This window comes from Nicotiana sylvestris, chromosome 6, assembly GCF_000393655.2.
Source record: "Nicotiana sylvestris chromosome 6, ASM39365v2, whole genome shotgun sequence".
In the NCBI taxonomy this organism is placed as follows: Eukaryota; Viridiplantae; Streptophyta; class Magnoliopsida; order Solanales; family Solanaceae; genus Nicotiana; species Nicotiana sylvestris.
Genome location: NC_091062.1, coordinates 201,985,009 through 202,009,446, shown reverse-complemented (window position 1 = coordinate 202,009,446; position 24,438 = coordinate 201,985,009). Strand labels below are relative to the sequence as shown.

At 37.4% G+C, this 24,438-nt stretch overlaps 1 protein-coding gene across 1 annotated transcript; it reads left to right on the top strand.

Annotated features, from left to right (window-relative positions):
• The first annotated feature begins 19,109 nt into the window (after positions 1 to 19,109).
• Positions 19,110 to 21,873, top strand: LOC104224545 (NAC domain-containing protein 19-like). Its single transcript, XM_009776229.1, has 3 exons — positions 19,110 to 19,293; positions 20,265 to 20,551; positions 21,211 to 21,873. Exons 1-3 carry the CDS (start codon positions 19,110 to 19,112, stop codon positions 21,871 to 21,873), a joined length of 1,134 nt encoding a protein of 377 aa, XP_009774531.1.
• The last annotated feature ends 2,565 nt before the right edge of the window (positions 21,874 to 24,438 follow it).

Genomic DNA, 24,438 nt, shown 5'->3' with positions numbered 1-24,438 from the left:
TTCAGAACATGTTTACGTGGGCGGAATCACATAATAGCAGCTTATTTTATTGTTATTATCTACCCTATAGACTGAATTCTAAGTGTAGATGAGATGCTGAAAACAGTACACATAAATCCTAAATAGCATGATAGCTAATGCATGGCATACTTGGCATATTGTACCTAAACATGGCTGCTATTGCGCATAGAGAAAAGTAAACCTAGGAACATGATTTCTACCCTAGATTATACTACAGTATGCATATTACCCACCCCTTTTCACTATCCAACCCCAATATTTGTTTACAAATTATTATAGAACGATACTGAAATGAATTACATAAGTAGGAAAGAAAGATAAAAGCTACACTATAGAGAGCCTGAAAACAGGCCCACACTTTCAACACTTGATTAGGACTTCCTCCCCGAGTTATGTAATAAATCACCTCAAGTGCCAAGATTGTTCCATAATCTTTCTCATACCTGGGTGTGTCAGAGTTCTCGAAGGTCCTCAAGGGATCCCGGGCAGTGCTCACACCCAAATTTCATAGCCAAGACAGAGTAAGTGCAATGTGGAAAGGCCAGCTTTTATATGTCCAAGTTCAGAGGGAGCTCAAGGGTCCCAAAGCAAGGCTCACATAAAAGGGGCAGAACCTAGTGGTCTAAGAGTATGTGTGAGAGTGCTTGACATATATTTAAAAGAGTTGAGTTGAAAACAGTTTGAAATAACATGTTTGAAATAAGTTTGCAAAAACAATAGAAGAGTTGCTTAGGGAAAAACAGTTTTGAAAGGAGAAGGGGGTAGGAGCAACAACAACTTGGAACAAGTCAGCACACACAGAACAAGTTCAAAAAATAGTGCAGTTTCAAAAGTCACAAACAGGGAAGTAAGGGGTTGGAACCAATTATGAAACACATAAACATGGATAAGAGGAGAAGCGCATAGACCAGCAAGTACAAAGAACAAGTAGGAACTGATTGACCTCCAGACCACAAACTACTACTTCGATTTGTTAACAAAGGAATCATGCTTGAAATTAGAATAGTAATAAGACATAGTAGTCATGTTGAGGACAGAGGCCTACATAATTATTCATGCCACTTAGTGTTAATCAAGTACATTAGGAGTCTATGATACTAACATGGCATACTAGTTGAGGGAAATAAACAAAACTCAATTAGACATGTTGATTACACTAGAACAAGAGAGGGCAAAATTTAAGCATGCTGAATAAAGCAGCAAATAAGAAGGGCAATTAAACACATGAGTCATTAAGTCAGTGCAGAAGGAGACATGGTTTAACAGACATGGAGCACATAGAGTTGAGTTTCAGAATTGAACTAGGAACATACCAGTTAAGGAAGCAAAAGTGTAGAAAATAAAGCAAGTAGAGTTCCACAGTCTAGCCTTGGCTTTTAGCCGACTAGACAAGAAGTTTAGCATAAGTAGCAGAGAAAGAAGAGAGAGTTTGAGTGTGTGTGTGTGTGTATTTTGAACTAGTTGTTCGTGTGTTAAGACTGTAGAAGAGAGTCATTTATATAGTAGTTTGAAAACTAGTTCAAAATAAGACAAGAATCAATTCTTCAGTAATTATAGAACTCAGTATCAATTAAGAACGAAAATCAGCCAAGTATCCCTTAATTAAGGAAGTAATTTACCAACGGTAGATAGCAAGTAACGGATAAAGAAAGAATCCAAGTAACATAGGTACAGAATATGTAAATTAGGGCTAGATACAGAAGGGTCTAATTAAGGAAATAATAGTAGAGATTAATTAAAATATAGGCAATCACATAACAAGGTAAGAAATAATTTTAGGGATAGGAAAAATAGCCAAAAATCTATATAAGAGCATCAATACTGTAAATCAATGATTGTAAGAATCGAAAAAATAGTACTAATATTAAAGGAAATAGTATAAACTTCCATGAATAAAACGGAGTACAAATAGGAAGAACCAAATCGGAACCCTTAATAAGACATCACTAGGATGAAAGTCATAGAAATACTCTTACTAATCACAGCATATCCATGAGAATCGCACATACAGACAAATCGACTGATCGAATAGTAAAGACGAATTTAGAATCACAAACTAGAGCCAAACAAATTAGGGTTTTCAACGTAATGAGTCATATAAAAATAAACCATTTAAATGTAGTAAAAATCATATGATAATACTGAAAATCAGAGGAGAAGTCGTTTAAAAAAGGTTAAGAAACCCTAGTTTTGAAGACAAAGGGTTACTTTTAGAGAAAATCGAAAAAAACCTTCGAGGAAAACAACAAAAGCTCATAATATACACAGATCTAATATAGATCTAAAAGAAATCGAAAGATCTCAAGAGTTAGGGTTTCAGAGAACCCAGAAAAGATGAGAAAACCTTAGAACGTTACTGGTTTTAGCCAGAAAAGTCATGGATCTTACTCGAACAATCATAGATTGCCGGAAAATGGCATGAAAGACAATGGATAGGAGTTGAACCACTCCAAGCTCACCTGATGATCTCAGGGTACTGTCAAACCGGCGTGGGGTGAAGCAGGGGCTAGGAGATGATGAGAGGTCATGGTTTCCGGTGAGGGAGCTAGCCGAAGAAGGTGGACAAGGTCCATCGGAGAGGATGGGAGAAGAGAAGGTTCTAGAGAGAACCAGAGATAGAGAGAGGGAGATGAGTGTCGGTTGAGTGAATGAGGGAATGAGGGTCTAGGGGTAGTCTTAGGTTAATTATGGTAAGAGTGAATTCGGGCCGTTGATCAAAATTGATCAACGGCCAGGATTAACTCAGGTCCGGGCCGGTTATGGTTTGGGTTTGGGCTTGGGTTCAGTGGGTTTTTTTAATTGGGTTGGGGGTCCGTTGGATTTAGGCTATAATTGAAAGCCAATTTGGCTATAAGTTAAATAGCCAATTTTTTCCTATTTAATTTATAAAAAATAGTAGATAATTTCTAAAAAAAATAATTTAAAATGCTAAAATAATTTATAATATATAATTAGCAATTTAAAAATACAGGATCCAATTTTATACATATAAAACATAATTAAATCTGAAAAGGGATAATATTGCAATTATGTGCAATTTTGGCATAAATATAGAAATCCAATAGATGAATTATCAAAACAATAATTTTGGAAATAATTATTGGGGATTTTATGGATAAAAGGGGAGAAAATAAATTAATTTAAAACCTTAAAATTATGAAAAAAATAATAAAAATCTTGGACATGCTTGTATATGCATATATATATATATATATATATATATATATATATATATATATATATATATATATATATATATATATATATATGTATGTATATATATATATATATGTATGTATGTATGTGCTATTTTGAAGGTATTTTGCATATTGAAAAATATATACGGAAAAATTGGGTATCAACACCAAGAAGAAGTTTAATTCTCCCATCATGCACATTTGAAATTCACTTCCCATAAGTTTTGCAATTTCTTCACACAGAGAGTCAGTTGTTGCTCCAAAAATGATATCATCAACATAAATCTGATAAATGAGCAGGTTCCTTCCTCGTTTCTTTAAAAAAGAGTGTTGTTAATTTCCCTCTTTTAAAACCATTTCCTAATAGGAACTTTGACAGTCTTTCATACCAAGCTCGAGGAGCCTGCTTTAGCCCGTACAGGGCTTTGTCCAGTTTAAACACATATTCAGGGTGCTCATGACATTCAAACCATGTGGGTTGCTTCACATAGACTTCTTCCTTAAGGAGTCCATTCAAAAATGTACTTTTGACATTCATTTGGAACAAGGTGAATTCCATATGAGATGCAAAAGCGATTAGAATTCTGATAGCTTCCGTGCGAGCCACTGGAGCAAACGTTTCATCATAGTCAATCCCTTCCTCCTGATTGTAGCCTTGGACCACTAGCCTGGCCTTGTTCCTTGTGGTAATTCCATGTTCATCAAGCTTGTTTCTGAATACCCACCTGGTTCCTATAATGGTTCTATCTAGGGGTCTGGGTACCATGTGCCACACACTGTTTCTCTCAAACTGATGCAGCTCGTCTTGCATGGCTATAATCCAATCTGCATCTTTCAAGGCTTTCTTGATGTTTTTGGGTTCTATTGGGAGAGAAAGACTGAGAAGGCAAGTGAATTTCTGGCTCTTGACCTGGTTTGGACTCCGGAATCTAGAGGAGTGATTATGTTGTCTGTAGGGTGAGAGCTTTGATGTCTCCAGTTGGACGTCTAAGGTTCATTCTTAGAGGAGGAAGGTATGTTTGGCTGATTTTCCTCTATCCTTCTCTCAGGTGCTAGTGGAGTTCCCTGAATTGCATCAACCACTCTTTCTTCATCTTCAGTGGTTGTAATTGAAGTTCTTGGTTCTATTGATGATGAGGCAACATTGTCTTCATTTGGTTCCTTCACTTGACTCATCATATCTGCTTTTCCGTTTGCCATGTTAATGACATCACCAGGAACAAGTAAGGACTCTCCATCTTGATCTTCCTCAGCACTCTTCTCAAATGATGGATGAGATTCATCAAAAATAACATGGACACTTTCCACAACACATTGAGTCTGTTTGTTATATATCTTGTAGGCCTTTCTTTGAGAAGAGTAGCCAAGAAATATTCCTTCATCACTTTTGGCATCAAACTTACCAAGCCGATCCTTTCCATTGTTGAGAACATAGCATTTGCATCCAAAGGCTCTTAGGTGAGTCAGCTTGGGTTTTCTTCCATTCAACAATTCATACGGGGTCTTGTTCAGAAATGATCTGATCATGCACATGTTCACTAAGTAGCAGGCAGTGTTGACAGCTCCAACCCAGAAATTCTTTGAAATTCCACTGTCAATAGGCATTGTTCTTGCCATTTCTTCCAGAGTTCTGTTCTTCCTTTCTACTACTCCATTTTGCTGAGAAGTTTTGGGAGCTGAGAAGTTGTGAGTAATGCCATTTTCATTGCAGAATTCATCAAATTTGACATTGTCAAATTATGTCCCATGATCTGATCTAATGCATACAACTCTAGACTGTATCTTCACCTGGATTTTCTTCACAAAGGCTACAAATACTTCAACAGTTTCATCTTTTGTTCTGAGAAACAGAGTCCATGTGAATCTGGAATAGTCATCCACGATTACGAAAATGTATCTCTTTCCTCCTCTGCTTTATACCCTCATAGGTCCACACAGATCCATATGCAGGAGCTAAAGCGGCTTTAAGGTGCTCACATCTCTTTTAGACTTAAAGGACAACTTTACATGTTTTCCTCTAGCACAGGCATCACAGACGTTTTGAATCTTGAATTGTGACATAGGCAGACCATGGACCAGGTCCTTCTAAATTAGTTTGTTCGGAAGGGAAAGCTTGCATGGCCCAGTCTTCTGTGTCATAGTTCAGCATCATCGTCAACCACCTTCAAACAACTCAGATCACCACTATGTAAAGATTCGAAATAATCAACATAGATGTTCTTGTATCTTTTGGCCACCAGTACTATTTCACCAGTCACAAAGTCAGTGACTGTACATATTTTGGACAAAAATTCCACCTTGTTTCCTTTATCACAAATTTGAGAAACACTCAGGAGACTGTACTTAAGCCCATTGACATAGTACATATTTTCAATAGAATGAGTGACTGACTTCCCAACTTTTCTAACTCCAAGAATGTAACCCTTTTTGCCATTGCCAAAGGATACACTCCTTCCTTGCAGGGCTTTTAGTGAAAGAAAGTTTGTGGTGTCCACTATCCATGAACCATTGTTGACCGCTACCTTTCACTATTCCCTGCACAAGAGATTAGGAGTTAGTTTTGGGAACTCAAACAAGTTTGGGTCCCTTGTAGTAAGCAAGAGGATAAATAAGAGCTCTCTTAGTCCATGCAGGTAATGTGCGTTTTTTGTGAGTGGAACCTAATCCCTCTTTTGTGGTCACAGTTTCAGCAGCCACTTTTTCTTTTTGAACTGATTGATTCTTGGTCTGGATACTTTCCTTGAAGTGCCCAGTGTTCCCACATTGGGTACGAGTTCAGTTATCAGAGACAGTGACGATTTTACTGTTTTCTCCCTTTGGAACCCTGCTCCTTGCCTTTTTTCACTATCATTAGGAAGCAAGGCAGTGGTAGCTTCTGAGGACCAGGTCCACTTTAGAGACCTTTCAAGATCATTCATTACTTTTTCTAAATTGGTTTGGAGGAGCTCGTGTTTCTCAATTTCAACACTCATCCTACATCTCATAGCTTTCACCTCATCTTCAAGCCTAAGATATTCCTCACTTGTTATATCCTTTCCTCTTTCAGAACTTTCAGATTTTGACTTAGTCCATGGTTTAACTATTGTTTCCCTTTGGTCTGCAATTTCTGCCAACAGATCACTTTTTTCTTTTCTAAGGATTTAAATGGTTTTCTTGTGGTCAGTAACTGCAGCCACTAAGTTTTCTCTAGTATGTTCAGATTCTTCTAGTTCTAAGATCAAGGAATCCCTATCCTCCGCAAAACTACAAAAGGCAATGATTAAAACATCAACTAAACACATGAGTTTTTTTGGAGTATAGGATTTCAGATTTCTCTGAATGTCCCTGAAGTTTACCTCTTTGTTGACATTGTCTTCATCATCATCTGATTGAGTTATCAAAGAAAAAGTTGAGTCATATCCAATCTCCTCGCCTTCAACTTCCGTCAAGGAACTATTACCAGTATTAGGTTTATCTTTAAACTATTTTACTTGTGTAATTCCTCCATGGTCCATTTGCAAAACTTCCCATATTTCCTTTGCAGTGTCACAAGTAGAGATTCTATCATACTCTTTAGGTCCCATTCCACATACCAGAATTTTCTTGGCCTGGAAATTCTTCTTCACAGCTTTCTTGTCTACTTCAGTGAATTCTTTGCTGGTTTTTGCCATTGAATATGGAAATTCATCTAGTACCTTGATTGGAACATAAGGACCATCGCAAATGATATCTCATAGCTCACAATCCTCAACGACAATAAAATCGTGCATTCTAGCTTTCCACCACCAATAGCATTGTCCATCAAACTTGGGGGGTCGGTATATGGATTGACATTCTTCAAAATTTGGTGGAGCCGTCATGAGGATCCTTCCTAGGTATTAGCCTAATGGGAGGAACCTACTCTAATACCAATTGTTAGCTTGTATGGGTTCACCAAATCGTAGAGTACCTGGTCCTCTACGAGGTTCTACTGAGACCACTTAATAAAACAGTAAGTAAATGAGGCAGAGGATTTTTACGTGAAAAAATACCACACAAGGGGATCAAAAAACCACGACCTACACCTGTAGGCTTTTAACTTTACTAACTTGTAATCTACCTATTACAAGACACTTTACAATAATTTCTATTGTAAAGGATTTACTCAACTAATTTGCGGTACCTTTACCACAAGCCACTTTGTGACTATCCTAGTTACAAAGGCTTTTTCTAACTTGTGATGCTATCACCACAAGCCACTTTGTAACTCTACGATTACAAAGACTTTTTCTTATGACTAAATCTAGTCACAACATAAACTCAACGAGTTTATGGATTTACAAGAGGATTCCTAATAAGAATGCTGTGAACACCTAATTTTTTACAACATTTAATTTTTTATCACTTCTTTTATGTAAATATTTTAGGGGGTTTAACCTACTATTATTTTAGCTTTATTACACTTTTTATTATAGGATAAAAATACCAAAAAAAAAATTAAAAGGTGAATTATCACTATTAATATTTTTTTATTATTTTTTGTTTATTTATATAAAAAAATCCGAAAATATTTATTTTAAAAAAAATAAAAATAAAAAACAATAATTTCGGGAATGATTTAAAAAATAAGAAAAAGGGAAGTATTGAATAAAAAAAATATAAAAGTAAAAATAGGTGAAATTCTCTTTTAAAAAGAGTAAAAGAATGTAGAAAATTTAAAAAAATAAAAAGTTTTGTGGAAATTTTAAAAAAATTAAAAAGTAAAAGAAGGTTGGAATTAAAAAATAAATATAAATGTATCTGAAAATTTAAAAAATTTAAAGTAATTGAAAGTAGCATTTTTAAAAGAAAAAGAAAAGATAGTGGTTTGTTTTTTTAAAGAAAAGTTAAATAAAGTGAGATTCTATTTTAAAAAAATAAAAAGTGGGATTTTAAATAAGATAAAAGTAATTAAAAGTTGGAATTTTAAAAATAAAAGTAAATAAAGGTGGAATTTCTTTTTCTAAAAAAATAAAAGCAATTTGTAAGTGGGATTTCTTTTAACTAAAAAATAAAAAAATAATAAAAAAACAAATCTAAAAATTTCTAAAATTTTGCTATAAATAGAAAAGAAAATTTAGGAAGAAGGGGGTTGAAAAAAGAGGAAAATATAGATAGAGAGAAGAAAAAAAGAGGGGGCGGAAAGCGCGGTATACACTTAATATACAATGTGGATACACTGGATATACAGGGACAGAATTCATTTTGGAGAGAGTAAAAAAAATAGAACCAAATTTTCTGAAATATTGAGAGTGGAAGAACACCAGAGAGAGTTCAAAGCTAGAAAGAGAAAACAAAGAGAGATTTCCGGACTATTTTTCTTCTCCATTTTTACTAGTTTTCTCCGTGTTGTTGGGATTTCTGGATTGAGGTGTTGAAGCTACTGTGTTGGTCTTTCTGTAATGGACTTGTACCGGGATTCGGAATCAAAATATGGGCCCGATACCAACAAGATCAAATCTTATTCAATTTCCAAAAACCATTATTTTTTTAGTTTAACAATTTTCTTCAAAAATTCATTTCTCGGGCTAGGGACCTCGGAATTCGATTCTGGGCATACGCCCAAGTCCCGTATTTTACTACGGACCCTTCAGAACCATCGGAACGCAATTCCGGATCCGTTTACCCAAAATATTGACCGAAGTCAACTAAAATCATCTTTTTAAACTAAAAATCATCTTTTCTTAAGTTTTTCCCATAAGGGCTTTTTCGGATACGCGCCCGGACTGCGCATGCAAAACAAGGAGAGATAAAATGAGGTTTTGAAGGCCTCAGAACACGGAAATTGGATTCTAAAACAGAACATGACCTTTTGGGTCATCACATTTTCCACCTCTAAAACAATCGTTCGTACTCGAACGGACATAGAAAAGTACCTGAGTCGGTGAAAAGATGGGGATATCTACTACGTATATCGGACTCGGACTCCCATGTAGCTTCCTCAATAGGCTGACCTCTCCACTTGACACGAACCAAAGGATAACTTTTCGATCTCAACTGACGAACCTGTCGTTATAGAATAGCTACTGGCTCCTCCTCGTAGGTCAAGTCCTTGTCCAACTGGACAGTGCTGAAGTCTAACACGTGGGATAGATCGTCGTGATACATCCGAAGCATGGACATATGAAACACTGGATGCACAGCTGATAAACCTGGTGGTAACGCAAGTCTATAAGCCACCTCTTCCACTCGATCAAGGATATCAAAAGGTCCGATGAACCTAGGGCTTAGCTTGCCCTTCTTCCTAAATCTCATCACGCCCTTCATGGACGACACTCGGAGCAACACTCGCTCTCCGACCATGAATGCCACATCACGAACCTTACGGTCGGCATAAATCTTTTGCCTAGACTGAGCTGTACGAAGCCTATCCTGAATGATCTTAACCTTATCCAAGGTATCCTGCACCAAGTCTGTACCCAGCAACCGAGCCTCCCCCGGCTCAAACTACCCACCCGGCAATCGACATTGTCTACCATATAATGCCTCATAGGGAGCCATCTGGATGCTCGAATGATAACTGTTGTTGTAGGCAAACTCCGCTAATGGCAAGAACTGATCCCAAGAACCTCCAAATTCAATAACACAGGTGTAGAGCATATCCTCCAAAATCTAAATAGTACGCTCGGACTGCCCATCCTTCTGAGGGTGAAATGTTGTGCTCACTCGACCCACATACCAACCTCATGTTGTACTGCCCTCCAGAAATGTGAGGTAAACTGAGTACCTCTATCAGAAATGATAGACACAGGCACACCATGAAGACGAACGATCTCACGGATGTAAATCTCTGCCTACCACTCCGAAGAATAGGAAAATGCCATAGGAATGAAATGTGCTAATTAGTCAGCCTATCCACAATAACCCATACTGCATCGAACTTCCTCTGAGTCTGTGGGAGCCCAACAACGAAATCCATAGTGATATGCTCCTACTTCCACTCGGGAATCTCAATATGCTGAAGCAAATCACCAGATCTCTGATGCTCGTACTTTACCTGCTGACAATTCAAACACCGAGCTACATATGCAACAATATCTTTCTTAATCCTCCTCTACCAATAATGTTGCCACAAGTCCTGATATATCTTAATCCTGATACATCTTAGCGGCGCCCGGATGAATAGAATACTAGGAACTATGGGCCTCCTCTAGAATCAACTCACGAAGTCCATCCACATTACGCACACAAACACAACCCTGCATCCTCAAAACCCCATCATCTCCAATCGTAACCTGCTTGGCACCACCGCATCGCACTATGTCCCTAAGGACAAGCAAATGAGGGTCATCATACTGCCGATCTATGATATGCTCAAATAATGAAGACCAAGCGACTGTACAAGCTAGAACATAGCTGGGCTCAGAAACATCCAACCCCACGAACTGATTGGCCAAAGCCTGAACATCTAAAGCAAGCGGTCTCTCACTGACTGGAATATACGCAAGGCTACCCATACTAGCTAACTTCCTACTTAAAGCATTGGCCACCACATTGGCCTTTCCGGGATGACACAAGATGGTGATATCATAGTCTTTCAATAGCTTCAACCACGTTCTCTGCCTCAAATTGAGTTCCTTCTGCTTGAATAAATACTACAAACTCTTATGATCCGTGAACTCCTCACATGACACGCCATATAAATAATGCCTCCAAATCTTCAGTGTGTGAACAATGGCTGCTAGCTCCAAGTCATGAACTAGATAATTTTTCTCATGAATCTTCAATTGAAGTGAAGCATATGCAATAACCTTGCCATTCTGCATCAACATCGCACCAAGTCTAATACAAGATGTGTCACAATATACTGTATATGGCTCTGAACCTGTGGGCAACACCAACACCAGTACCGTAGTCAAAGATGTCTTGAGCTTCTGAAAGCTTGCCTCACACTCGTCTGACCATCTGAACTAGGCACCTTTATGGGTCAACCTAGTCATCGGGGCTACTATAGATGAAAACCCCTCCACAAACCGACGATAATAACACTCCAAACCTAATAAACTCCGGATCTCTATAGCTGACGTGGGCCTAGGCCAATCCTTGACTGCCTCAATCTTCTTAGGATCCATCTAAATACCCTCTACTGATACAACATGACCCAGGAATGCAACTGAACTCAAAATATTTCGAAAACTTGGCATATAATTGGTTATCCCTCAGAGTCTGAAGAGCGACTCGAAGATGTTGCTCATGCTCCTCTTGGTTGCGGGAATAGATCAAGATATCATCAATGAAAACAATCACAAAGGAATCAGATAGGGCTTGAACACCTGGTTCATCAAATCCATAAATGTTGTTGGGGCATTTGTCAACCCAAAGGACATCACAAGGAACTCATAATGCCCATATCGAGTCCGAAAAGCTGTCTTAGGGGCATCGGATGCCCTAATCCTCAACTGATGGTAGCCAGATCTCAAATCAATCTTCGAAAACACTTTGGCATCCTGAAGTTGATCAAATAAATCATCAATCCTCGGTAATGGATACTTGTTCTTGATGATGACTTTGTTCAACTGCCGATAGTCTATGCATATCCTTATCGACCCATCCTTCTTCTTTACGAATAACACCGGTGTACCCTAAGACGAGACACTAGGTCTAATAAATCCTTTATTAAGCAGATATTGCAACTGCTCCTTCAATTCTTTCAGCTCTGGTGGGGCCATACGATAAGGGGAATAGAAATGGGCTGAGGCTCGGGGCCAAATCAATGCAAAAGTCAATATCCCTGTCGGGTGGTATCCCAGGCAGGTCTGCAGGAAATACCTCTGGAAACTCTCGAACAACTGGCATAGAATCCATAGAAGGAACCTCAACACTCGAATCACGAACATAAGCCAAATAATCCAAACACCCCTTCTCGACCATACGTCGAGCCTTCATATAAGAGATAACCCTGCTGGTAAAATGACCAGGAGCCCCCCCTCCACTCCAATCGAGGCAACCCCGACAAAGCTAAGGACACGGTCTTGCCGTGACAATCCAATATAGCATGATAAGGTGACAGCCAATCCATCCCTAAAATGACATCAAAATCCACCATATCAAGAAGTAAAAGATCTACACTAGTCTCAAGACCTCCAATAACAACCACACACAAATGATAGACACAATCTACAACAATAAAATCCCGAACGGTGTGGACACATATACGGGAGCACTCAAAGAATCACGAGGCACAACCAAATATGAAGAAAAATAAGAAGACACATAGGATTATGTAGACCCTGGATCAAACAGAACTAAAGCATCTCTACTACAAACTGAAACAGTACCTGTGATAACAGCATTGGAGGACTCAGCCTCAGGACTGGCTAGGAAAGCATAACATCGGGGCTGGGCCTCACCACCCTGAACTATATCTCTGGGACGGCCTCCTGCTGGCAGGCCTCCACCTCTAATGACCTGACCTCCACCTCTAGCGAGCTGACCCCTACCTCGAACTCTATGACCCCTACCTCTAACTGGCTACGCGGGCAGTGGCGGGATCATGGCACGAGAACCCTACTGCTGTGGTTGAACACCTACTAATCTTGAACAGGTCCTCTGAATATGCCATACTCACCACACTCGAAACATCCATCATGATATTGCGGCTGAGATGACGAGCCGGCTGACTATGATAATAATTCTGAAGAGGAGGTGCCCTAATAGAAGTTGGTGGTGCACTGTAAGTTGGATGCCCTAAAGGAGGTACATAAGGACCACGACCCCCTAAAGCTCCATGGGATGTCTAAAGTGCTGAATGAAATGGCATGGGAGGATGGCCTCTATCAAAAGTACCTCGAACTCCAGATGAGGTCCCACTGAATCTACCGGAATGACGTGGCCTCTTGTCGGACCCCTGGCCACTCCTCTGTGATAGAACCTCTCTACTCGTTTGGCCACATTGGCTGCATCCTAGAAAGAAATCTCACTCCCTGTCTCCTTAGCCATCTGCAATCTGATAGGCTGAGCAAGTCCCTCAATAAACCTCCTTACCCTCTCTCTCTCTCTCTCTCTCTCTCTCTCTCTCTTGGTGGGAAGTATAAGAAAAGCATGACGGGTCAAGTCAATAAATCTGGTCTCGTACTGAGTGACGGTCATAGAACCATGCTGGAGGAACTCAAACTGCCTCTAATAGTTCTCTCTCTGAGTGATAGGAAGGAACTTCTCTAGAAATAGCCGAAAGAACTGATCCCAAGTCAAAGCAGGTGACCCAGCTGGTCTAGCCAAACAAAAATCCCTCCACCATTTCTTGGCAACTTGACAGACGAAAAGCAGCAAAGTCGACCCCATTGGTCTCCACCACTCCCATGTTCCGTAGAACCTCGTGACAACTATCCAAATAGTCTTGGGGATCCTCTGAAAATGTACCACTATAGGTAGTAGTAAAAAGATTGGTGAACCTGTCCAATCTCCACATGGCCTCAAAAAACATAGCTGATACGTCGTCGGTCTGTGCTACAACACCCGGCAGAACTACCCCAACTGGCTGAGCTGTTGGAGTCTGAAATTGAGGAGCCATTTGCTCCGGAGTGTGAGTAGCAGGAGTCTGTGCTCCTCCCCCAGCCCGAGAGACGGCTGGTGCTACAGGAAGTATGTCGGCCTGAGTAACACTCTCCATAAGGCCCACTAGACGGACCAAAGCATCCTAAAGTACTGGGATAGCTATGAACCCCTATGGAACCTGAGATGGCCCTGCTGGAACGGTCTGGGCCGAAACCTCGTCATTAAACTCTACCTGAGGCTCCACCGCTGGTGCTGCTGCTCGAGCCCTGGGCTGAGCCCTGCCTCTGCCTCGGCCTCTAGCATGGCCTTGGCCTTGTCCTCTGCACCTCGTAGGAGATGTCACTAGGGGCTCGCGCTGCTGATCAGCTGATAAAGCGGTACGTGTTCTCGCCATCTGCAAAAGAACAGAGTAGAGAGTTCAATTAGCATTAAGAGATCAAACCGCACGACATAGATGAATACAAGTGAAACTGTTCCTAACTCTGTAGCCTCTGGGGGGTAAGCACAGACATCTCTGTACCGATCCCTCAGACTCTACTAAGCTTGTTCGTAAATTTTGAGACCTAGGCAACCTAGTGCTCTGATACCAACTTGTCACGACCCAAATTTTCCACCTTCGGGATCATGATAGTGCCTAACATTGTATACGCTAGGCAAGCCAACATTACAGAATATTACACCTTTTTCCTTTGTCTTTTTATAATTAACATTTAACAAAACTAAATTAGTGAAAATAAAAGCGGAAGTGCATGATTTAACTAATTACTCTTATACTATTAACGAAAACATAAGTAAATACCACCTAGAAACTGGTGTCATAACTCACGAAATTCCTACAGATTACTACAAATACTGGTCTGAAGAAAAGAATATATTTGTCTCGAAAGTAAATAAAACATGAATGGAGTAAATATAGGAGGGGACACCAGGTCCTGCGGACGCCTGCAGGACTACCTTGGATCTCCTGAATGCAGTAACAGCAACCAACCTCTCGATCAGCCACTAGCTCTGAAATTTACATAGGAACTGCAGAGTGCAGTTTAGTACAACCGACCCCATGTACTGGGTAAGTGCCATGCCTAACCTCGACGAGGTAGTGAAGAGGCTACGGCGGGGCATACAACATATATAACCTGCAACAGTTGATACTAAAACAGAAAGGAAATACAAATGAAATATAACACTAACTGGCATTAAATAAAAACAAAAACCTAGTCTTCTACTAATACTCAACTATAACCAATCTGTAAGGAAGTTTCAACACCATAATAATGAGCCTCAGCAAAAACGAATACATAAATAATAAATGATGCGGCACGTATTCCGATCCTACCATATAATCGATAACGGTATAAATATTCACCCTTATTACTCGTTATTGCGCCATGCAACCCGATCCCACCAGTCCACCCTTATTACTCCTCAATATATATCACCCTTATTCCTCCTGTTGCGATGTGCAACCCGATCCCACCTGTCCACTCTTATTACTCCTTGATGCGGCGTGCAACCAGATTCCACTAGACGATCACATTCAACCTTATTCCTCTTGTTGCGGCGTGCAACCTAATCCCAATATATCTCAGTACCAATCACAAAATAAAGACAAGTGTTTCACAAGTTAACTCAAATCCTCCACAATACTTAAACCTTAGACCAGCACAATGGAATATCACTACAATTATGAAACTTCACCAATTAAAACTACACAGCAAGACCAACCAAGGTATACCATGAAGTACCAACAAACCAACCTCAACCAACAGGGTAATAAAATAAAACTACGAAGCAATTAATACTTCAATAGAGAAAATAACAGTTAACATGAAGCAATTAGACATGTAAATATTTATGAGCAAGTAGCAATTAAGACAGGAAACAATATAATAGGAAACGGGGAAAGGGAACATGCTAAAATGATAATTTGGTGGCGCATAGGTACTCGTCACTACACCTATACGCCACACACATGGAATTTCACATAGCAAATAAGTCGGGGATCCCTAGTCCCTCAAGTCAAAGTTAGACCAAACACTTACCTCAAGCCAACGGGTATTTCAAAGCTCAATCACAGCTTTACCTCTCGATTCCACCACCAATTCACTTGTATCTAATCATAATTAACTTAATAACATCAATAAATGCTAAAGAAGTCAATTTCAATACATAATTATAGGTTTTCCAATATTTTCCCCAAAAAGTCAAAACTCGACCCTAGGCCGCTTGGTCCAAACTCAAAACTCGGATCAAAACCCTATTACCCATTCACCCCCGAGCCCGGATATACAATTGGTTTTGGAATCCGATCTCAATTTGAGATCTAAATCCCCAAATTTTGAAATTCCTAAATTCTACCCAAAAACACCCAATTCCATCATGAAAAACCCTAGATTTTGTGAGGAAATATTGTAAAAAAATGAAATGGATTGAAAGAAACAAGTTAGGAATCATTTACCTATGATTTAGGGAAGAATTGGTCTATGAAAAATCGCCTCTTGATGTTTAGGGTTTGAAAATTTGATAAATGAATCAAAAATCCCGTCTAAGTCCCTTTTTGCAAAGTTGATGATGTCGCATTTGAAACCAGAGCTTCACAATTGCGAAGCTCGCAAATGTGAGACTGGCGTCGCAAATACGAACCTACCGCATTTTTGCTACTGTCGCAAATGCGAACCTTTGGTCGCATTTGTGATGATCCCCCTTCCCTGACTACTTCGCATTTGCGAATGATTGTTCGCAATTGCGAACATGAGCTGGCCTAGCTTCTTTCGCATTTGTGATGGAAGCCTCGCAAATGCGACCTTGACAGTGATAGCTAATACGAACCCTGACCTCGCATTTGCGAGGTCTGAGGACTGCAACACAGCTGAAGCATACCAGTTATTTTTCCAAGTTCCAAATCACTATGTAGCCTATCCAAAACTCATTCGAGCCCTCGGGGCTCCAAACGAAACATGCACATAAGTCTTAAAACATCATATGAACTTGCTCGCGCGATCAAATCGCCAAAATAACATCTAGAACTATGACTTCAACACTAAAACTCATGAAATTTTCAAGATAGTTCAAAATTTCTATTTTCTCAACCAAAGGTCCGAATTACATCAAATCGCTTTCGTTTTTTACCAAATTTCACAGATAAGGTCTAAATATCATAACGGACATGTACCAGACTCCGGAACCAAAATACGGGCCCGATACCAACAAGATCAAATCTTATTCAATTTCCAAAAACCATTACATTTTCAGTTTAACAATTTTCTTCAAAAATTTATTTCTCGAGCTAGGACCTTGGAATTCGATTCCGGGCATACGCCCAAGTTTTATATTTTACGACGGACCCTTCGGGACCGTCGTAACACAAGTCCGGGTTTGTGTGCCCAAAATATTGACCGAAGTCAACTAAAATCATCTTTTTAAACTAAAAATTATCTTTTTCTTAAGTTTTTTACATAAGGGCTTTCCGGATACGCGCCCGGACTGCGCACGCAAACCAGGGAGAGATAAAATGAGATTTTCAAGGTCTCGGAACGCGGAATCGGATTCTAAAATAGAAAATGACCTTTTGGGTCATCACATTACTCTACCTATCTATTAAGTTATTCATCGAACTTTACTCGACTGGCATAATTTTTATGTGTTATTTTAACAAAGTATTTTCGAGCTTGCAACTTTTTTTTATCAAACCACCCAAAACCTGCTCTAAATGATTATTAATTTGAAATAAACTTTTAAACCAACACAAATAATTCTCAATCACCAATTTAGTCAAATAATATCAAATTAAAAAGACCCACTTTGTCTTCTTCAACATTTTTTAAGGCCCAACAATGGAGTTTTGAGCTTTTTACAATAAATTATTAAATCAGTATTTGAACTAAAAATTTAAGCATAAATTGTAATGATTCCCACGTTGGAATCGTCATGAGAATGGAAAACAAGAACTAAAAGAAAGAAAGAAAAATGCAGAGAAAAACAAAGACTCAATTTTCATTCAACATAGCTATGTAAAGGGAAATATACATGGAAATAAATAAGACAAGGCTCCTAAAAAAATACAAATGGGACACGTGGCAACTAATTCTATAGCCACTTGTAGGGACTGAAAGTGAAATAAGTACAGGACTCAATTACAATAACAAAATGTGGACTAAACTACAATAATAAAAACTTTTCTTCCGTTCGTTACATAAATTATCAACATTCAAATGATTTTAACAATAATGGATTATTAACCTTCTACTTTCCATCACCAAATACGAATTTCAAGGTTTAAATATTAAAGAACTACGACGTTCAAGTAAAAAAAAATGGAACATTTCGCTAAAAATGTAAGAAACGGAAACATTCAGTCAAGACCAGTCCCATTGGGGGGACATGCCGTGCAATTTTTTATCACTTGTCGAAGTCTATTTTGACAGTTATAAAGTTCTTCATTAATTACTGTGGACTATAACGAGTAATTTTCCAAATACTGAAAAATGCGCAATAGAATATATGCATTACTTAGAAATTGGAAGTCTATAGCTTCCTTCACTTCTTTTGGTTTCTTTTTAACTTCAGAGCTTCATTTTGATTTACGGAGCGTTTTAAAACTTTGAATATATGTGATTTGGTGTTACTCATATAACTATAATTAAAAATTTATGTAACTAGTCTATATCATTCAAAACGTTAACGTTAAATGCATACTGCTTCAAAAGAAATTTACTCGATTTTTCAAAAATACTTTTGAATTTTTTATTTTTTTTTTACTTTTGAAAACTTATAATCCAAAACGCTTGAGGCCATTATTTACCTCTTAATATTCTGATGATATTGTCCTCTTTTTTCTGAAGATACTAATGTAAAGGAGGTATTAGATATTATTTCCTAAATCAAAAAGGTTAATAAAATTAAGCAAAATTTTCGAGAGAGAGAGAGAGGAGTGCGTGTCAAGAAAGAAAGAAAAGAGATGACAGCGGAAGGTAACATTGGTAATAAAAACTACCTTAGCATCTTTCCTTACGTGCAATATAATCACAAATTGGTTTTCATAATTTTATATCTATTTAGAGTTTAATTAAGGTTTGTGCCTTCTCATTGGACAAAGTTTTTTACATCATTAGATAAACTTATCACACCATCAACTAATTAAAAGATTACCACGTGTATTATTTAATCTAAACCATCTAAAGAAAGGAAAATTTACAACTAAAATATGTCATAGATAGGATTCCTAAATCTACTAAAACACATCAAATAATATTTGCCTAAAGTTTGTCCGCAAATATATAAAGCATGTACGCATCACTAGTTATCAAACTATCCTAACAAAAAAATAATAGAAACAATATCATCGATCAGGAAATTACCAATTAGCTAGGGCAACTTTACACATAGAAACAAAGAAACCAGGTCATGTCTGAAGCAAAAGAAGAAGGTTCTCATCAATACATGAAACAATACCCAATAGGTTACAGATTTGTTCCAAACGATCAACAGCTGCTACTATATTTACTTTATAAGGTGAAAGGAGAATTTATACCGCCAGGACTAATACAGGACGCCGACATCTACGAATGCAGCCCTTTTCAGCTTTCAGGTATGGCTTTCCACAGTTACAGTGACGTATTAGATTTTGTGCAAGTTGTATCGACCTAGAAACTAAGTATTAAAACCCTAGCACGTCTCTAGACCAAAACTCCTATACAATAAGTTGAATTGTGACAATGATCCATACTGTTTGCACAAAATTCTCTGTTAGGTCACTAGGGGATATATGTCACTTTTATTTTTTAAGTCGGTGAACAAAACTTAAATTCTTTATTACCGTAATATTGTTCATTCTAATCATCGTGAAATAGTCATAGTTGTTGCATCGATAGTTAACTTAGATTTTGTGTGAGTTGGACCACTTTTCCCTTTTCGGTTTCTTCTTAATTATGTGGCATAATATACTTTTTTTTCATACTGATACACTGTCTCTTTACTTCGTGTGCCGAGGGTTTACCGGAAACAACTTCTCCACGCCTCCGGAATAGGGGTAAAGTCTGCGTACGCACTACCCTCCCCAAACCCCGCCTGTGAAATCTCACTGGGTTGTTGTTGTAATATAGTACTTTTTTCATAATATGCGTTGTTCTGTGAATTGTAGGATGTGGTTTAATTTTCCGTCCTTACACTGATTAACTGATTTCTATATTCCGCCTATCTATTTTTATTTAAATTGTGATCATGTCCTGTCATAATTGCACCTCTCCTATTTTGGCTCGCATATATATATATATATATATATATATATATATATATATATATATATTTCGTTTTAGTAAATATTAAAAGGTAATACTTATATATTGTTTCTCTTTTTGTCTTCTTGAACCGAGGGTCTCTGAAAACAGCCTCTCTATCCCCTCGGGGTAATGGTAAGGTCTGCGTACACTCTATCCTCCCAAGACCCCACTTATGAAATTTTACTGGGTTGTTATTATTGTTGTACACGAAACTTAAACTCATCTCTAAAATAATCAATATTTGTTGCTTTAGTTAATGGTTTTGTCATTATAACTGTAGGAATGGACATGGAAGAGAAGTATACCTATTTTTTCACAAGGAGAGAACGAAAATATCCAAATGGATTTAAGACTGATCGGAGTACCAGGGATGGAAAAGGATATTGGAAAATTACCAGCAAACTCACTCCTATATTCACTGCTGGTAACTTGCAGTTTGGAAAAAAGAACGTACTTGTTTACTATCTAAAAACCCCGAAGGGCCAAAATGATATCAAGACAAATTGGATAATGCATGAGCTTGAACTAAATAAGAGTCTCTTTCCTCGGCATGCTCCGGAAGAAAAGGTACGTACAATCAGACCTCTTTATAACAATATTCTTATATAACAATACTTCATTATAAAAGTCAAGCTTTTTCGGAACCAATATTTACGTTATGTTTTAATATATATTCTCTATAACAGCACTTCGCTATAATATCCAAAAATATTCGGAACAAACGATGATGTTATAGAGAGGTTTGACTGTACTGTTCAACAAGCTTAAGTTTTTGCACTATAGTGTATAATTTTTTTACATTATTGTTCAAGCTGACCTATAATAACATATAGTATATATTTTCATCACTAACAATAAGTAAAAAGTAGAATAGCAGTCCGTTAATTCAGTTAAACTGCACAAGTAATATAAATATTTTTACACTATGTAGTTTAATTTCATTATTTATTATCCATGATGGTGTTGAGGTGGATTAACGATTGTATAAGATAGTTTTTTCCAAGATGAGTATTCTTATTCAATATATTTTTTTACCTCTTAATTATGTCAATCTTTGCTTACTGTTCACAAACAAGAGACTTGATAATAATAATAGCATTAAATTTCATGAACATATAGTAGTACCAAGTGCCAACTACCAAATATACATGTTATATATATATTCATATATCCAAAATATCATATACTATATGGTTAAAATTATGTTCACTTTGTGTTGCGTGCAGTTCAACGATTTTATAGTATGCAGAATATATGATAGGGAAAAGAGGAAAGGAGACGATCAAAGGGATATGGTAAATTCTTTGATTGAGCCCAAACAAGTCATGAACCATAACAATGGTGAACCACTTCGATCAACAAAGCGAAAATTCAAGATCAATAAAACAATTATCAATTCGAATTATTTGTATAATGGCCATGAACTACAAGCTACTGCTGCTAGTGATTTGGGCCAAACATCATCAGCTGATATCATGTCAACTATAATGGCAAATCCTATAGCAGATAATCATCCTCAACAAGTGGTGCAGCATACACATGTTACAGGAGATCAGAATGTTCATTTGAGTAACAACAACAACAACAATATATCCAATGTATTCCCACGTGATGTTTATTTGAGTGGAGAACAAAATATTAATTCAGGGCATCATCGTCTCGTAAAAAGTGAAGGAAATGTTTTTAATGATCCAAAATTAGAGAGCTCTACTTCTCAACATATGAGAGGAGATGAATCTATTCCTCTTGTTCCAGAAAATGATTGTTGGCCACCTTCCGAAGAATTTTGGGACGGATTACCAGACATGCCGCCGATGGATGATTTCAGCAACTACATGGATTTATTAGGTTTTGACCTTGACCAAACACAACCTAAGACACTTTTTTAAGCTTAGAGATTGAAGAATGAGAGATATACAAGTACACAAGTATATGATCTATAGTCTGTTATTATTTTATTTTAAAATTTCTATGTTTTCAAAGATTATTCTGGACAAATACCATTTTAGTTTTCTGTTCTTTTTACTTTCTCGTTTATTCTATATAATTTCGACTGTGAATTCCGTGACTGTTCTTTATTGTGGAGTCTTTTAATTATTAGTTCTGCATGAGATTTTCTTTTATTAAATTTGTTTACTGCTCATAAATTAATGCGTTGAACATTATGTATATGTTGTTGGATTTGTCAAATGGTTTGCAGTTAAGCTGTACGTAACAAGCATTCTTTCGTTGATTATTAGGGCATAACGATCTAGATGCAATTCCAAGTGGTTTTTTCTTAACTAGTCTTAAGATACACTACTCAGTATCATTGAATATATTCTTTTTAAAAAAAATTACATTATATGAAATTAATCTTTACTAGAGATTTCATGTAATGAAAGAAATTCAGTTATATTTCAAGCATGAAAGGTATATTATTCCGTGCTTGTGCAATCATTAACAAATAACCTAATAGTAAACAATGCAATATAAAACAATAAAAACAAATATTACAGTTCAATCGAGTATGCAACACAAATACACAATATTTACCCAGAACTGGGGTTCATCAGTCATCACCACAAAGCAGAATCATCATTGAAGATAGAAAAAAAGTTAAAAAGCAACAAGAAGAAAAGGATACAACTAAAGCAAGATAACATGCTGATATAGTATATTGTTAATTGAGATGTATGGAATTAATTAATCTCTTATAGACAGTTCATATGATAAGGAAAATAAAATTACCTGGAGAGGATGATGTTTCGTGTGTGGTGTGATGCATTGAGCCAACGTATCCCTTTGTATTATATAGTTTGTAAGAGCCTACGAGGTTGTTCAAATTAAGTGTTGTTGTACATGTGAAATTTGTATTACTTTGGAACTTCAAACACTAATCAGGAACTTGATTAGTATTGGAAGTGCACGTAAATTCATACAATTAGGAAAGATATATGTTACATAGTTCAAATAAAAAACTCTCAATTAATTTTAAAGTTCTATTAATATTAGGATTTCCTACTAATTCAAATAAGAAAGATTTAATGATCAAAATTTTAGTCGATTTCAATATCCTAAATAATCAAAAATTTAGTTGATTTAAATCTCCTAAACATTAAGAAAATTATCAAATTATAACTTTATACAATGTGAAATTTATTTTAAAGATTAAAAAATCACAAAATTTTTTGTAGGATTTCGTGCATTTAATATAGTACTAACTATGTATACGTAGCGTCAATTATTTTAAATTTATGTACAAGAAGATCGAATTATATAAAATAACATAAAATAAGTACAACATTCATTTGTTAAAAGGCCCTTAAACTTCTTTCATAAAATCAATATGATAATGAGACACAAAAAAAGCTTACATGGCTTTGATTTAGTGGTAAAAGCACGATGCAAGTGTGAGCTATCGTCACGACCCCAAATACCGGTCGTGATGGCGCCTATCACACTACTAGGCAAGCCAACCAATCGACTAACCACAACCCATTTCCTTTAGTAATAAACCATTTTCAACACAAGTTTTAAATACTGATTTCATAATAAACGTAGAAAACGACATAAAACATGCGGAAGTCTAAATAACAATAAACTACACAGCCCCAACAATCTGGTGTCACAAGTCATGAACATCTATAAGTCATAATACAATTCTACTAAATCCATAACTAAAACAATTGTCTGAAGGGAAATAGAAGCGATAAAGGAGTAGAGACACACGGGATTGCGGACGCCAACAGCTACCTCGTAATCTCTGAAAAACCCGCATAAAGCTGGAGGTATCAGCACTCGGGAGCGGTGCCAGCTACGCCTGAATCTGCATACAAGGTGCAGGGAGTAAAGTGAGTACTCCAACTCAGTGAGTAACAAATGTAAATAAAGACTGAAAGTAAAAAAACACGTAAGGCACAAGGCATTCTATAATGAAGCCGTAAAACCATTTAAAAGCAGTAAAATAGTGGAAAATCAAGTAAAAATCATCTTTCAACAAGTAAACAAGTAATTGACAGGTAATTAAGGTAACGTAAACAAATAGAAGTTCGCCCCTCGGGCACAGTATCAACAAATTAGCCCATCGGGCTCAATTTTACATCACAATAGGCACCCGCGCTCACTGTGGGTGTACAGACTCCTAGAGGGGCCCCTTACGATCCAAGCACAATAACAAGTCATCTCGTGTCATCAACTAGGATCTCGACCTCATATCAATCAAGCCACCTAGTGGCGTACATATCTCAGGCCCTCGGCCTCATATTAGTATCAGTGTTCCTCGCAACATAGGCCCTCGGCCTTATTCAGTCAAAAATCCTCACAAGCCCCTCGGCAATAGTAAAACAATGTTTCTCAGCCCAAACATCATTTAAAATGTCATTTAAGTATTAAAACTGAGTAAACATGGTTGCGTAGTAAAACAGTGGAAAATAACATGACTGAGTTCAAGTATAAAGTCAAACAGTGAGGAA